Genomic DNA, 15,606 nt, shown 5'->3' on the forward strand with positions numbered 1-15,606 from the left:
CAGCTCTGGGTATAGATTGCCCTGCCCTAGGCCCTTAGATGATGGGTCAGTATGAGTGAATAAAATTGCATTTTGTGGTTGTGGAGCTTATTTTGTGACTGCTCTACCCTCAACAACATGGCATTGAGGGTGGGTAGGCCAGGCTACCAACGGGAGATGCAGTTTATTTACACCAGCAGCCATGGGGGCAGAGGGAATACACAGCGTTTACAAAGTTAGCTACCTGTACAGGATGGATTACATATGCAAAAATAAAAATCTCAAGACCACAGGACAGCGTGAGCCCCACCCCCCTCCCCCAATGACCCCAGCATGCGTAATGCCAGGCAGGTGGCCCCTGGGCATGCGGGGGGGAGTGATGCATGGAAGGAAAAGCCACCGGCCATGGAAATTAGTACAGAATCCCCCACACACACTCAGACACATGATAGGATACAAGGTGGACGACACCTAGCCAGGGTGGGGAGGATGGGAATTGATACCCACACAGCCTGCTGTTAGAGGGAGTGGGGAGTTCCTAGCCCCTGCTCAACTACATGGTAGGGGGGGCATACTCCCCAGAAGGAAGGGGTTTGTTCCCTCAGGGTCCCTGCTGGACCAAGCCCATCTCTTACCCAGCCTGGGCAGGGGGCTCTGCCCTGAGGGTGAGCCAAGGAACAATAGGGAAGTTTTTGAGGACAAACCAGTTCCCAAACTACTCCCTCCAACCAGAGGGAGAGGTGGGAGAGCAGAGTGAGTTGGCTTGAGCTGCAGCTAAGTCTCCAAAGGGATGGCAGCCTGGGCTGGCTGCCCCCCCACCATCTTCAGCAGGCTCCCAAGACTGTGCTTGGGGGCAGCCGAGAACCTTCTCTCCCCCTCTAGATCCCCCTCAAGGGAGAAGGCTGTAGAGGGCCAAGGACAGAGGAGCCCAGGCTCCAGGATTTATTCTAACTCCTGCCAAAATTGGTTTGACTTTTTAAAAAATAATCACAATGCTTGGGTTAAAAACCAATTTGTAACCAGGCATCAGCTACAATCAGAACCACCCCAGGGGGAGACTGGGGTTCCAGACAGGGTACTGCAACCCTAGCTCTGTTGTTCCCTTAACCCTCTAGGGTCCCTAACCAAATCAGTCCAACCAGTCCTGGGTACTAGCTACCCAACATGGGAGTAGCTCCTCCTGGGAAGAGAGGGGACATGTATAGCAAGTGCCAGAAAACGTGGCTCAGGGTCAATCCCATCCCTGTCAGTCAGCTGTACTCTTCTAGCCCATACCCAGGTACTCCAGCTCAGTTCCAAGGCATGATATCACCTACTTGGGAGGTGTGACAGTACATCGCTTGAGGATGTAAGCCAGGCATGACAGTCATGACAGTCCCACAGAGGGGCAACAGTATCCCCCAACCTCCACTGACAACCCAGGGCAGAGACTACCTTCTCATCCCACCCTATTCCTAGCAAAGGGAGAGAGGCACAAGATTAGGGTTTTTCCTCAGAGCCCCAAACCACAAGTACAGAATAAATAACTTAAAAGCGGCAAGGGAGGAGGGGAACAGGGCAGGCTTTTAGAGGCAGGAGCACTGAGAGGAACCAAAGCTGGTCAAGGTGGAAGGGGCGGCAAGCAGCAGCTGGGAACTTAGGCTGCCCCAGCAGGGCAGGGCGGGGGGGGGGGGGGGGGGGGCAGGATGGGAGGGAGAACACGGGCCACCCCAGGAGGGTGAGGCTGGGCCCCTTCCTGGGGCAGGGAATGAGGTAAGAAACATTTCAAATAAAGCAGCACCGTCCCTCTCACCTGGGCTGTCCTCACAGCCCTGGGGCAGGGAGGGCAGGGGGCCACTCTGATACAGGCTCCCTCTTCCTACCCTCCCGTTCCCATTCCTTGAAGCTGTAGAGGCTGGAGGCCCTTTCCTGGCACCCAACAACAAAGGACAGCTCCTGCTGCCAAGGAGGCCCATGGGGACTGAGGGGAAAGGGCTGCCCCTGTGAGGCAGTTCTGGACGCCCACCTCAGCAGACAGCACTCTGCCTGCTGACCCCGGGGACTGGGGACATCTGATAGGACTCTGCACACAGACAGGACACACCAGCCCTGCCCCTCAGCTCCAAGCACCGGACCCATTCACATTGCTGAGGGCAGCCAGGGGAGGCCCCCTCTGGGCTCAGCTTCCAAACCAAAGCCACCTGGGTAGCCATAATGCCCCTCGGCAGGGCTTAGTCCAGTTCCTGGGGTGGGGAGCAGGCAGTGCCCTGGCACAGTGCCCATGTCAGGCCCCCAGCCTAGCTGGACATCCAGTAACTCACAGAATAAATAGGAAAACCACCTCCCCACCAAACTTATGTCCAAGGCATAATATGTCCAGGTCTGAGTCCTGCACGCCGAGGGGTCATGCTTTGTTGCAGAGGACCCTGACACCCCCCAGGGGCACATAACTGGATCCTCTGCCTGCCTGGCCCACCAAGCTTCCCAAGCCCAAACCCCCAGCAGCTGTCCATATGCCAGGCTATGCTGCCTGGGTGGGGGTCGGGAGAGAGGGCTCTCTCAGCCAAAGGCTATCCCTTGCACCCAAGTCAGTTGATGTCATCATAGATGCTGGGCGTTGGGGGAGCCGGTGGCTTTGGCTTTTTCTTCTTGTTGGAGCCCAGGCCAGAGGCAGTCCCTACCAAGCTCAGATGGGATTTCTTTTTCTTGGTTTTCCGTGATTCAGAGCTGTTGGTACCTACAGAGGAGGAGGCACAAGAGATGAGAGTGGAATGATGAAGGGAGAAGCGGCGCCCCACTGCCCAAAGCCCCTGAGATCAATTGGCACTGTATACCTAGACCCCATCCTTGATTTTCGCTAGTCTTGGAGGAGCCTGAATCAGAAGGTGAGAGATCAGAAGAGCCATCCCACTGAAGTCGGCTGATGAGGGCCTGGCTGTCAGTCATGTCAAAGCTGTCATTATCCAAGGAACTCTCGACCTCTGGAAGGACGCTGGAAAGAGGAGTCAAAGAAACATGTTAGGGAAAGAGACCACCAACCTAACCCACCACCCATATGGAAAGTTCACTTACGCTGAGGGCCCAAGGAAATATATCCGTACGGTTCGCCTCTGTTCATCTGTGTGCTGGGGACAGCGTAGTGACCTGGTGGGGACAGAATGATCAGACCCTGACAAGGCAGGAAAGGACTTCAGGAACTCAGGTGGAGCAGAAGCTGGAGGGACAGGGAAAGAGTCAGTAGTGAATCCCCAGATGGTGGCCTAGTAAGTAAGGTCTATTAGATGAAGGGAAGGTTAAGAATGATGGCCCATTGCTCAAATCCAGGGGTACTCCCGACCCATGCCCACAGGACCAGCCCCCCTTTTAGTTTCTGTGCTCACCTTGTGCACATCTTCTTGGTATGTTCAGAAATCACTCCACATTGCTGGAAGAGGAACATAAGCTGAAAGGAGGGGTAGGAGGCCTATTCCAAACACTAGATGCTGTGCCAATGCTAAACTACCCAAGTAGAAACCAGCCCCAGAGCAGGTGGAACAGGGAGCCCACTCTCAGAGAAAGCTATGGCTCCAGCTGCTATGTCACCTGTGTCTTTCAGGGTTCTTTTCCCACTGCCCAGCCCAAGCCAAACCTCCCCCTTTCCAATCACACACCGTGGTGAGCAGGCTCCGTAGCTCTTCTGGCCCCAGGGTCTCATAGCTGATCCCAGTTGAGTTGCTATACTGTGAGAGAACCAGAGGTACAGATCAGAGAAGTTTAGAAACAAAAAAAGAGAACAGGTAGGAAAGGGGTGGGAATGGAGACTCGGTCCCTCTCATCCCTGCCTCCATTCTATATTCTAAGAGTCCTTCCAACCTACTTGCATATGGACAAGGAGAAGGGACAACAAAGCACGTGAAGACCCAAGACTCAAACAGCCCCACAACCATTTCTAGCTGTCAGCATCCTGACCTCCCTTGTCCAAATCCCAGTCACCTCCCAAGGGCAAAGAGAAGAGGCATAAAAAGGAGCTTCTACTCACCTTAAAAGGATCGGAGTTGCTAAGTTCCCCTGAAGAAGAAAAAAGAAGGGGAAGGGTGTTTGATGCAGAGGTACAGACAGAGAACCCTGAAAATAACCAGAGAGGAAGTGGGGGTGACAGAAGGCTCACAGGCCCTCCCTCCCACCCCCACTACCAGCCCTGTGACAATACAGCTAGCAGTGCCCCTGTTGGTCTAGCCCCACTTACCATTTTTGTGTTTTAAAGACTTGGATCTTCGAGGGGAATTAGGGTTCTGGAATGGGAGATACCATAGCTTTGGGGAAAGGGCAACGATAAGGGGGAGCCGAGAACCCAGGGAAGGAAAAAAGATTTGACAAAGCAACAACCTCAAACTCATACTATTCCTCCCCGGGAACAGGCCTGTCTGCCTACATTCCCTCCCTCCCTCCCGTCAGAGGGAGCTCCCCTGACCCTTATTCCCAATCCCAGAGAGCCCCCCCCCCGCCCAGTGACATCACACTTGAGTAAAAAGACCTGAGCACTCCCTGCCCAAAAGGGAGGGTTATCTGTCCTTCACCCAAACTTCCCCCAGGCTCGCCCCGGCTCTCACCTTGTCTGATTTTCTCTTCTTGGCTGGGGGAACAACAGAACAAAGAACACGGTTATTTGAAGTTCTCGGTTTCAACACTTCCATGTTTTTAAAAACTACATTCTTCCCTCATCATCAAGATAGTTTATGGCAAATATATGCTCTAACTTTCCCACTTCACCCGTTTCTCCCAGGCTGCCCCAGAGCCCCAAACACCTTTCTTCTCTGAGCCATAAGACCAGTCATTGTCATTGATGTCATCATTGTCTTCTTGGTCACTCTCAGACTTGTTCATATTGTTGCTATTGGCAATCCTGCCCAGAGGTGAGAAGAGAAAAGGTCAAGGTTACCACCAATTTGCACGTTATTTTACAGAGAAGTACCTGAGGCCCAAATACAGCCTACCCTCTGTATCTTACACCTGCCCCATGGGACTACACCGCGGTACAGACTGCATATGATGTGTATCGCTGGTGCAGGCAGCAAAGAGCTCTCACCGACGGTTGGCGATTCGGCTGCTGTTCCGACCCATTCCCAGGCACTTCTCCAGGTGGGGGGCAAAGCGGGACGCAGCAATACTGCGACTGCAATTGGGGCAAACACACTCCTTGCTCTTCCACTGGTTGAAAACCTGTCCAAAGATGTCCAACCCAGGCTGGTCCACGATCTCTGGGGGCAGGAGAGGCGTGGCGATCAGAGCAGGCAGGGTACCCCCCTCTTGTTCTCGCCAGGGTCCCATGTCCTCTTTAAACTCATCCCTGCCTAAGCTCACAGGAGCTCCAGGCTCTGCATCTAGGGCAGTTTCTAGGAAACCCTGAGTTCCACCTCTCCTACCTCCACCTCCCCACCCTGGGCAGAACTAGACCACTCTCCTTCCACCCTGAAGCTCACCAAAATCCTTCATGCTATCAGGATCTGTATCATCCAGGAAGAAGTAGCCGCACTTGACAGCCCGGTGTACCTCAAAGCAGAATCCCAAACAAGAATCCTCGACCAGGTCCGCATATATCTCCTGAGCGATGGCCTGGGCCCCAGGAGAGAACATCCATGGTCACAAGGGTGGCACCCCCCTGGACTGAAAAACTCTCACCAACCAAATATCCTGGCCCTGACCAAGCAGGCTGCTTTCTTTGCCACTTTCCCCACCTTGATTTTTCCAGTTCTTTTTTCCTCCCAGATCCTTGGGTCTTTTCAGCTGGTTATTCCCTCTCAGGAACAAGGCTGACTACCTAAATTCCTCTTTGACATAGATGCCAGATACAGCGACACAGAGACATCAAGAGAAAGAACTAGAGGCACACGTGGGGGAGCCCTCACCTCTAGTTTGCTGTTATCCAGGCCAGACAAAGACATTTCCTCCATTTTCATTTGTAAACTCTTGTGGAGACGGCGCTCTGACTGCTCATAGCACAGCGGGCGGCAACACGGCTGCACACATGGAGGTGGGGGTGTTGGTGTGAGTCCAAGACACCTCCAAAGACTGCCACCTCCCCTCCCCACCTCCGAGCCCAGGGCTTAATCCTGGCATCAGAGAGTCTCCCTCCCCAAGGCCCCGGATCTCTAAGTCTGATGGTTTTCAGGGCCTGAAAACCAGAAGTGGCCTAGTCCTTCCCAGGCCTAAGCTCAGGCCCTGAACTGTACTGCCAATCAGACTCTGGGTCTATAGGAGGCAGCAGCTCATCCCAGGTACCCAAAACTCAAACCCCTCTTTGATACCCATGGTGCAATGCAGCAGGGGGAGGAGAAGGAACTCTAAGGCCTCAAAGCAAACCCACAGGGTGTGGCAAAGAACTGCACAGACTCCTTAAGACAACCCCCCTTTCCCTAAGGGCTCTCGGAGTCACCTCTGCTTTCAGCCAGGATGTCCACTTGGGGGGGTACTGCTACCAGAAGTAGGAATGGCCCTAAGACCCTACAACCTTCACCCCAGTGTCTTCTCTTAAAATAAGCCTGCCACTCTACGAGAGGTACAGAGCCCACAGAAGCCTACAGGCGAAGGGCATTCCCAGCCATCGCGAACAGCAGAGGAGAGCCCCGTGGCAAGCACGCGAGGAGTGGGCACTCCCCTTACCTGTTCTTTTAGATCGCACCCTCCCTCCCTCAGGACCAGCCCGGAAGTCTCTCCAAGAGCCCCAAAGTCCAGAAATCCCCACCGTAGGATTCAGAAACAGCGCCCACAGTTCGGGGCCCCACTGAACGGTGGGTACGAGTTTAAGACGCTGCCGGCCTCGAGTGGGGTGGGGACTGACAAATGAGCCAGGGGCACTGGGAAGGGTAGCAGGCCGTGCCGCGGCTCTTCTCCCGTCCTTGCGGCACTGCTGCTGCATCATACCGACTGGGGGGAGGAGAGCCGAGCCGCCCAAGGCCGGCGGCGGGCCGGGACAGACCGAACCCCAGAGAGTAGGCAGAGTGGGACGCGTCCCGACCCCTCTCGGTCGCCGCCAGCCCAGAGCCCGGACCGGCCGGGGAAAGGAGTCCGGGAGGGTGTCTCTATTGTCCCGGGGGCTGGGGCCTGGCTCCCTAACAAAGGCCCCGCGCCCCCTCCCCGGCCGGCCCTGCCCCGCCCAAAGAGGACCCAGCCAGGGGGAGACCGGGGGGCCCCGGCCCGGCCGGGAAGCCGGGGAAAGCCGGGCGTTTCCGCGTCGGCCCGGGGGGAGGGGAAGGGGCGCTGACCCAGACCTGGGGGGAGGGGGCCCAAGCCCCGCCTCGGGCCCCGCCCCCCGCCCCCCGCAGGCCCCTCCCCCGTCCCCGTTCCGTACTCACCCCGCCCGGGGGGCCGCGCCGGGGCCCGGCGGCCTCTCAGGGCCGCGTCCTCCGGCGGCGGCGGCGGCGGCGGCTGCTCCGGAGCCCCATGTCCGTCGGTCCGTCCTCGCCTCTCCCCGGGGCCCGGGGCCGGGGCCGGGGGGTCGGGCTGCCCCCCCGCCTCGCCGCCTCACCGGGCGGCCATGGCCCCTTCCCCTCCCTTCTCGTCCCGTCGCCGCCTCCTCCTCCTCACCTCACCCCGCCCGCGCGCAGTCCGCGCGCCGTCCGCGCGCCCCTCCCCCCGCCCCCCACTCCAGCCCGCCTCTCCCGGGCGGGGGGTGCGGCGCGAGCCCGGAGCGCGCGCGCGTGCCGCGACCGGAGGATGGATGGAGCGAGCGAGGACGCGAGCGTGCGCGCGCGCGCCTCTTTCCCCCCCTCCCTCGGCGCGGGCGCGAGGCCAGGCGCGAGCGCGCTGCAACCTCCTCCTCTTCCTCCTCCCGCCCCTCCTCAACACCCCGCCCTCGCCCTCCCTTCCTCTTCCTCCTTTCGCTTTCGCGCGCCCAGCGACTGCTCGCGCTTGCTAGAAGGGCCCGAGCGCGTGCATCTGCCCCGCGGCCGCAGCTCGGCAGCATTTGCTCCAGGGGGCGGGGACCAGGAGGGGAGGAGGGGCGCCACGCCGCCGTCCAAAGTACCGGCGGACGGGAACTGGGGCGGGGCGGTGGGCGGGGCCTCCGTGGCCGAGCCCGACCAATCGCCGGGTTCCCTCGGCCCAAGCGGCCCAATAGGCTAGAGGTGGGTGGAGCAGCGTTCAAGGTGAGGTGCGCGGTGCGCCAGGGGCGGAGACTTGGTGCCGTCCCGGTCCGCTCGGGGGCGGAGGCAACGGGGTGGCGTCGAAAGAGAGCGCCGGCTCCCAGCCGAGCCTGGGACGCCTTCCGGCCCAGGCACCCCCGCCCTTCCCGCGGGGCTCCCCGGCCGCTCCCCACTTTGACCCCGAGGCATGCCGTCACTTGTGTGAGAAGAATGGGCTTGTAGTGGGGCGCAGCTAGGTGCTCAGGGCGGAGAGCCCTGAGGAGGGGCCGCTCTGAATTCGTGCTCAGGGTCTCTGGGTGGGCCACCCTAGGCCTCCGAACCGAGAAAAGCTGAGGGCAGAGGGTCCACTGCCGAGCGCGAGCTGCGCCCTTTTGAGCGGAGCGCGTTCCCCGCCCTCCTCCGAATTTAGATCCCACACCTGCTCGCCTTTCCTGCTTCCGGAGCCCACGCTGGACCCCTCCACCTCTCATAGACAGCCTGCTTGGCACGGGCCAGGCTCTGCCTACACTCAGTGCTGCTCCGCCGGGCGTGCCTTTCTCCGCGTGCTCGCGCCTCCTTACCTCCGGGAGGAAAGGTCCTTTTCTCAACCACCGAGGTGTTTAGATTTGCGCTCACGTGTAGGTGGCCGTGTCTGCTGCCTTGGGACGTGTATGACAGTCCTCTCCCTTCAGATAAGATCAGACTCCGAAATCACATACTTTGAAACCATCATTGGCTCTTCAGTCTTCAGCAAACATTTATGGGGGTCGGTTGGTAGATACTTCGAAGCAGTTAAAACCACGCGTTAGTTTGAGCTTAACTGGTTGGACTAGGCGAAAGAGCTTGTGTCTCTATTTCCTCCATAATGATAATCTCTATCGCATTGTGAAGACTACCATGCCACACCTTTTATCACAGCGCTGCAGAGGCAGGAGGATCTCTGAGTTGAGGCCAGTCTCAACTCCATAAACACTTCTAGTGCTACACAGTAAGACTCTGTCTCAGAAACAAAACAGAAGCTAACATGGAAGTCAGTGTGTAAGAGGCTCTTACCTCAAGTGCCTAGTAAATCTTAACTTGTGTTGGCTTTGGTTTTTTTTTTTTTAACTCCGTTGACACATGGTCTCCTTATGTAGCCCATCCTGCCTCAGCCTCCTGCGTGCGGGCGTTACAGTACTGTGGTGTCATCATACCAATTAGTTGTTACTCCAGTTTTCTCTCTCTCTCTTTTCTAAACTAGAGAGACAGCTGTGGGTGTGGGTGTTGAGAACCAAACGCTTGTCCTTTTGGTTGTGAGCCTAGCCTTTAAAGGCTGAGCCATCTCTCCAGCACTAGTTGTTAGTTCTGTTTTTCCCTCTATTTTTAAATGATTCTTTATAGTGTCCTCACCATCATTACAAACTTCACAACATTTTCTTTTTAAAAATTGTTGTTCTTCACAGCACAATTCAGATGCTGAGAGACAAGGGTGGAATAGGGCAATTGTGCTTCCTCAGGAAGTTCATAGTCTCTTCAGCGTAGGAAGACATGAAAATAATTGAAAATTAGTGTGGTAAAAAGGAAAGAGATTTACATAATTCCAAAGGTGGGCAGAAGAAGACCTCAAAGGATGAAAGTGAATTGCCAGGCCCTGGTATCTCTAGGCAGTCCAACAGAAAATGTCAGTATATAGATCAGATAGGACTCCAGCACTGAAAACAAAAAGAACGTGGCCAGGTGTGGTGGCACGTGACTTTTGTCCCAGCACCAGAAGACAGAGGCAGGCTGATCTCTGAGTTAGAGGCCATCTTGATCATGGTAAGGTTCCTGTCTCACTACATAAAAAAGATGGATTGGATCTGACTAAGGGCTGGCTGGCCAGCTGGAGCAAAGGGACAAAGGGGTATATGGAGCAGTCAGCAACAGGATATGAGCAAGCTAGATCATACCAAGGATGTGCTGAAGAGATTGTGGGTTTCCACCATACAGTCAGTGAGGAAACCCGTGGGCATCTGGCCAGACCTGTGCTTATATATCACCATCCTGGCATGGAACTGAGGAAGCAAGCAACGAGCTTTCACTATTGACTGAGCTGTACAGAGTGGAGAGGGAGAGCCTGAAAACACCCGGAAGATGAAGAATTTGCTGGAGGACATGGGAAGATGATAGATTTGGTTTCAGAGAAACTGGGATTACTGTGGGACCAACAACAGAGACTCAAAAGATGGTTGGATTTGGAATTGGAGGAAAGAAGTGAGCCAGGCTTTGGGAGCGAGCAGAGCATGGCCTGAGACTTTACCTGTCTCCCACTCCCGTAGATCATTTTTGTAGATTTCATTTGTATTTTAATAAAGCTTGCCTGAAGATCAGAGAGTGAAGCAGCCCCACTAGTCAGCCTTACAGACCAGGCAGTGGTGACACACACCTTTAATCCCAGTAGCCACACTAGTTTGTCATAGAAAATGGATGGTAGAGGTGTACACCTTTAATCCCAGCACTAGAGTGGAATATAAGACAGGAGGAGACAGCTTTCTGTCTCGTTCTGAGGATTCCTGGAGGCAGGATCATCATTTCAGACTGAGGTAGAGGCAAGAGCCAGTGGCTGGTTGGCTGTTTTGCTTTTCTGACCTTCAGGTTGAACCCTAAAATCTGTCTCTGGGTTTTTATAAATCAGCTACACATACCCCTTTCAGGTTTCTTTTTTTTTTTTAATATTTATTTATTTATTATATATACAATTTTCTGTCTGTGTGTATGCCTGAAGGCCAGAAGAGGGCGCCAGACTTCTTTACAGATGGTTGTGAGCCACCATGTGGTTGCTGGGAATCGAACTCGGGTCCTTTGGAAGAGCAGGCAATGCTCTTAACCACTGAGCCATCTCTCCAGCCCCTCAGGTTTCTTCATAGTGATACTGTTTGGTTTTTCTTTTTCTTTCTTTCTTTTTTTGTTTTTTTTTTTTCCCAGACAGGGTTTCTTTGTATAACAGCCTTAGCTGTTCTGGAACTAGCTCTGTAGACCAGGCTGGCCTCAAACTCACAGAGATCCACCTGCTTCTTCCTCCTAAACGCTGGTACTAAAGGCGTGGGCTACCACCATCCCGCTGTTTGTTTTTCTTATCAAAATCATGTCCTAAAAACCCTTGCCTTAAGGAATTTGCACATTCAGAACTCTTCTGGCACCTCCATTTCTTTGGAGTGTGTCCTCGTAGGCCCACCAGTGGCCATCCTCACACCAGATTCCATACAATGGGCCATCCAGTTCATTCAACACTTGGCCATGGCTGCTGGATGGTGGTGCTCTTTGGGCACATGTCTGGGTTCCATACCAGTTAATACAGACTAAAACCTGAGCTGACTCTCTGTGTGAGGCCCTGGGGTTACAATGAGGATCAAGGGAGACATGGAGACCTTGTAGCAAAGCCTCACAAAGACAATTGTGGAGAAGGCACCCAGGCCCCCCAAAGAAACGAAGGGTTTAAGGAAGCACCTCCCCACCCTGCCCTGAAAAAGACTTTTTTTTTTCTTTCTTTTTTTTTTTTTCTTACTTGAATGTCCATGCACCACCTGCGTGCAATGTCCGCAGATCCGGGAAGAAGGCGTTGGATCCTCTAGAAGTAGAGTTACAGACGATTGTGAGCTGCCATGTGGATACTGGCACTTGAACCTGGGTTTTGCTTTGGAGCCTGTCCTAGGCTGACCTCGAATTCACAGAGATCCTCCTGCCTCTACCTCCCAAATGCTGGGATTAAAGGCGTGTGCTACCACCACCCGGCTGCAATTGGTGATTTTAATAACCATCTCTCCAGCCTGGCGGTGGTGACACGCACCTTAAATCCCAGCACTCAGAAGGCAGAAATAGGCAGATATCTGAGTTCTAGGCCAGCCTGGTCTACAGAGCAAGTTCCAGGATAGCCAGGGATTCACAGAGAAACCCTGTCTTGATAAAGCACAAAACAAAATTACAAAGACCCTGTTGTACACATACTCAAGTTGTTAAAGAGAGAACACTTGGCTGGATGATTATGAGTGACTGGGAAGAATATGGTAAAAATGGAATTTAGCAGCCAAGAGCCATAGCAATATGTATGTGTGTATGTTTGTGTATATATAGCATATATATGTTTTTTTGTTTTTTGGTTTTTCGAGACAGGGTTTCTCTGTGGTTTTGGAGCCTGTCCTGGAACTAGCTCTTGTAGACCAGGCTGGTCTCGAACTCACAGAGATCCGCCTGCTCTGCCTCCCGAGTGCTGGGATTAAAGGCGTGCGCCACCACCTCCGGGCCATATATATGTTTTTGAGATAGGGTCTTTTTTTTTTTTCAAGACTCTCTGTAGTTTTGGAGCCTGTCCTGGAATTTGCTCAGTAGACTAAACTGACCTTGAACTTACAGAGACCCACCTGTCTCTGCCTCCCCAGAGCTAGAATTAAAGGCGCTTGCCGCCGCCACCACCCCCAGGCTTGAGATAGGATGTCCTGGCTGACTTCACAGTATGTAGCCAAGGGTAACCTTGTATTCCTGATCTTGTCTCGTCTCTACCTCTCACGTTTTGGGATTACAGGGAGAAGTCACCAGGCCAGTTTTCAAACGTATTTATTTGTGTGGTGCTGGGGGTGGAACCCATAGCCTTGTGTACACGAGGCAAGTACTCTACCACTGAACTGCATTCCCAACCCTCAAGAAGTTTGGATTACAGAAGTGATCACAGTTTTTGTTTGTTTTGGAAACAAGTGCTCACTGTGTACCTCAGGCTGGCCCAGAACATCATCAGCCTTTTAGATTTGGGGGTCATAGGTACATGTCACTACACCCAGTTTTGGTTTTCGTTGTTGTGTATGGTTGTTTTACATTACTTATTTATTTTTGAGACAGGGTCTTTCTATGTAGCCCTAAATGGCCTCAAACTCATTATGTAGCTTAGGATGCCCCGAAACTTCCGGTAATTCTATTGTGTCATCTGACCATACCCTGAGATTTCAGAGACTTGCTACCACATCAGCTTGTCATCTTCTCTTTCTCTCCCATACTTCCTTCCTTCCTTGCATCTAGGTCTCTATATTACCCAGGCTAGTCTTGGACTCCTAGATAGAGCCACAGGTAGGCTCCAGTTTAGATTTGTGCATTTGGGCTTTTGAGACAGGGTCTTGCTCTAGCCCAGGATGGGCTGAAACTCACATAAATATAGGCCCGACTGGCCTCAATCCCCAGGCAATCTTCCTGACCTAGCCTCCTGAATGTTGAGATTACAGTCATATATTACCACATTGAGTCTCAAATTTGGTCTGTAAGACAATTTTGCCTGCTGCATGTCAAGTATATTATAAGGAAAAAGACTAAGCAAGACCAGTGGGCGTGGGTTGGGGAAAATGCTTGACTAGAATTCACCAGTGAGGATCTGGGGAGATCACCTATGAACATGTCCAAGTTCTATCCCAGGCACAGGAGGTGGGGTGGAGACATCTACTTCAATATAGAAGGATCAATGTCCTCAGTTTGCTCGCGAAGGTTGCAGGGGCCTCTGAAAAGGCGGGCTTGCTCCCTCCAGACTGGGTCTGTCACCACTCTCTAGCTAAAGATAGGAACAAAACATGTTTATGGTGGTGGCCTTAAAGGGATGGGAATGTCCCTGTGGAGAAGGGAGACAGGTTTGAGAGGGGTTCAGGAAGGGAAATAGACAGTGAAGGATTAAACATTGGCGTCAAGGCCGGGTATTGGTGGCACACACTTTTAATCCCAGTACTTGGGAGGCAGAGTCAAGCAGATCTCTGTGAATTCAAGGCCAGCCTGTCTACATAGAGAAAACCTATATCAAAATAACAGAAGCAAAAAAAAAAAATATGGAAAACAAACAGGAAGAGAGGGCTGGAGGCCGCCACCCTGGGTAACTGTGTCCATATCTGTACCAGGACCAACATAGATGACTCCATGCTGCTGTCACTGACTACTGCAGACTGGCTAAATCATAAACCACAGAAGGATAGCTCTCACACTTCTCAGCAACATGGCGGGACTGTGAGTGAGCAAGCACATACAGCACAGGGGTTCCCAACACCCACGATGCCTTCATCCACTTCATGGGGCTGGCAAGATGGCTTAGCAGATTAAAGTACTTGCCACCAAGCGTTACACCCCGAGTTTGATCACCAAGACCCCACATACTAGAAGAACTGACTCCAGCAAGTCGTTCTCTGGACTAGCACACACACATGTACACATGCATACTCACACTCAAAAAAATGCAATAAAGAATCCCACCCTTTTATTACTATCACGGTTTCAACATGAGTTTGGAGGAGACGCTCAAGCCACAGCAAGCGGTGCCTGTAGATAGCCCCTTTTATCAGCGGAGACAGGCTCACTATGTAGCACAAGCTGGCTTGGAACGCATGGCTCTTCTCTAGCTTCAGCCTCCAGAGTGCTGAGATTACAGGCATGCACACCAGGCTTGGTCAGATATCACCTTTTAGAGTAGTTCCCTATGAGCAAAAACTAGGGGTTCAGAGGAGATACAGGAATATCCAGAAAGGCATGACTAGTGAACACTAACAACAGAAGCAATCTGCCCAGAGGGCAGGACACAAGCAAGCTCATCACTGGAGACTAGACCCTGGGGAATAAGTGGGGACTTTTGAAGTGTAGATGGGAATTGGAGTGACATTAATGGGGAGCTTTTGCATAGACCCCTACTTACCCATTTACCTGTTCAGAAACCCAGCCAAAGTCTGTAGGGAATGCTAGCTCTTGTAGACCAGGCTGGCCTTGAACTCAGAGATCCGCGTGCCTCTGCTGGGATTAAAGGCGCGCGCCACCACTGCCTGGCTGCAGGTCTTAACCCAGAGAGCGAGTCCTCTGGTCCTAGCAGCTTCCCATCAGAAGCCTAGGCTCTCCCTAAGCCATATACCAACTATAAGGGCTTGCCTGGCTTGGGTGAATCCTTTATCCTAATGGTCAGTTACCTCCTTTCCTAAAGCAATGCCCTCTGGGTAAAACATCTACTTGCCAACTTCTCAAACCCAGATGAAGATGCTGAGTAGAGAAACTTCAGGAATAAGGTGAAGGCAGGTTGCTGGTAGAATCTTTAGGAAACAGGAAACTGGTTCCAGAAAGGGCAAAGAAGCTAGCTTCAAGGGTTTTATGTCAAACCTGTTACTGGGTAACCCCTGCCACCCACTTATTCCAGTGACCAGACAGAAGTCAAACCTTGGTTTTTCATTTTATTGTACAAAAAGGGGAAAACAAAACCTCCACAGTGGGCCTTAAGCTGGGTCAGTCACATCTAAGCTGCTCCCGTGGTGGTACAAATTCAATTGGTGGTTGTTGGAACCTACAAAATACTCCTCAAATATTAAAAAAAGGGGAGAGGGGTCCCAGTGCTAAAATGCACCCTGGGCAACCTCTGACAGCACCAACACCCCCTCACCGGAATCACAGCCGTTTGTAACGATGTCCCAATACTTGAAATGGGAGGAACACATGTAGTGTTTAAAGTTGTTTTTAAGAGAGAACATTCCACTCAAGTGTAATGGTCCAGGGTATTCAAACAAGGACATGGGATTCTTTGAAGCCCTCTCAA

General features: G+C 53.0%; 1 protein-coding gene across 5 annotated transcripts; it reads right to left on the bottom strand.

Moving 5' to 3' along the window:
• Positions 1–144: 144 nt before the first annotated feature.
• Positions 145–7,673, bottom strand: Atxn7l3 (ataxin 7 like 3). 5 transcript variants are annotated; one of them, XM_041635672.1, is made up of 13 exons: positions 7,290–7,673; positions 5,844–5,954; positions 5,418–5,550; positions 5,024–5,195; positions 4,743–4,840; positions 4,548–4,570; positions 4,184–4,250; positions 3,977–4,062; positions 3,609–3,677; positions 3,339–3,382; positions 3,031–3,102; positions 2,793–2,950; positions 145–2,695 (listed from the first exon to the last, which is right to left on the bottom strand). In XM_041635672.1, exons 2-13 carry the CDS (start codon positions 5,892–5,894, stop codon positions 2,547–2,549), a joined length of 1,122 nt encoding a protein of 373 aa, XP_041491606.1. In that variant the 5' UTR covers positions 5,895–5,954; positions 7,290–7,673; the 3' UTR covers positions 145–2,546. The 5 variants fall into 5 exon arrangements, with proteins under 5 accessions (XP_041491606.1, XP_041491608.1, XP_041491609.1 ...); XM_041635674.1 differs by having other exon boundaries at positions 4,184–4,229; positions 7,290–7,671; XM_041635675.1 differs by having other exon boundaries at positions 3,977–4,005; positions 7,290–7,671.
• Positions 7,674–15,606: the final 7,933 nt, after the last annotated feature.

The sequence above is a fragment of the Microtus oregoni genome, unplaced genomic scaffold (genome assembly GCF_018167655.1).
Source record: "Microtus oregoni isolate MIOR12 unplaced genomic scaffold, Mior012 000048F_ref0000485, whole genome shotgun sequence".
Taxonomy (NCBI): Eukaryota; Metazoa; Chordata; class Mammalia; order Rodentia; family Cricetidae; genus Microtus; species Microtus oregoni.

Bases quoted from the DNA above. Each gene is read 5' to 3' on its own strand.
- Atxn7l3 (XM_041635672.1), bottom strand. From the start codon at position 5,894: ATGAAAATGGAGGAAATGTCTTTGTCTGGCCTGGATAACAGCAAACTA. The intron at 4,571-4,742 runs GTGTTTGGGGCT...TTGTTCCCCCAG, and splicing joins TTATGGCTCAGAGAAGAAAG to CCAAGAAGAGAAAATCAGAC. The intron at 3,383-3,608 runs GTGTGTGATTGG...TTCCTCTTCCAG, and splicing joins TACGGAGCCTGCTCACCACG to CAATGTGGAGTGATTTCTGA.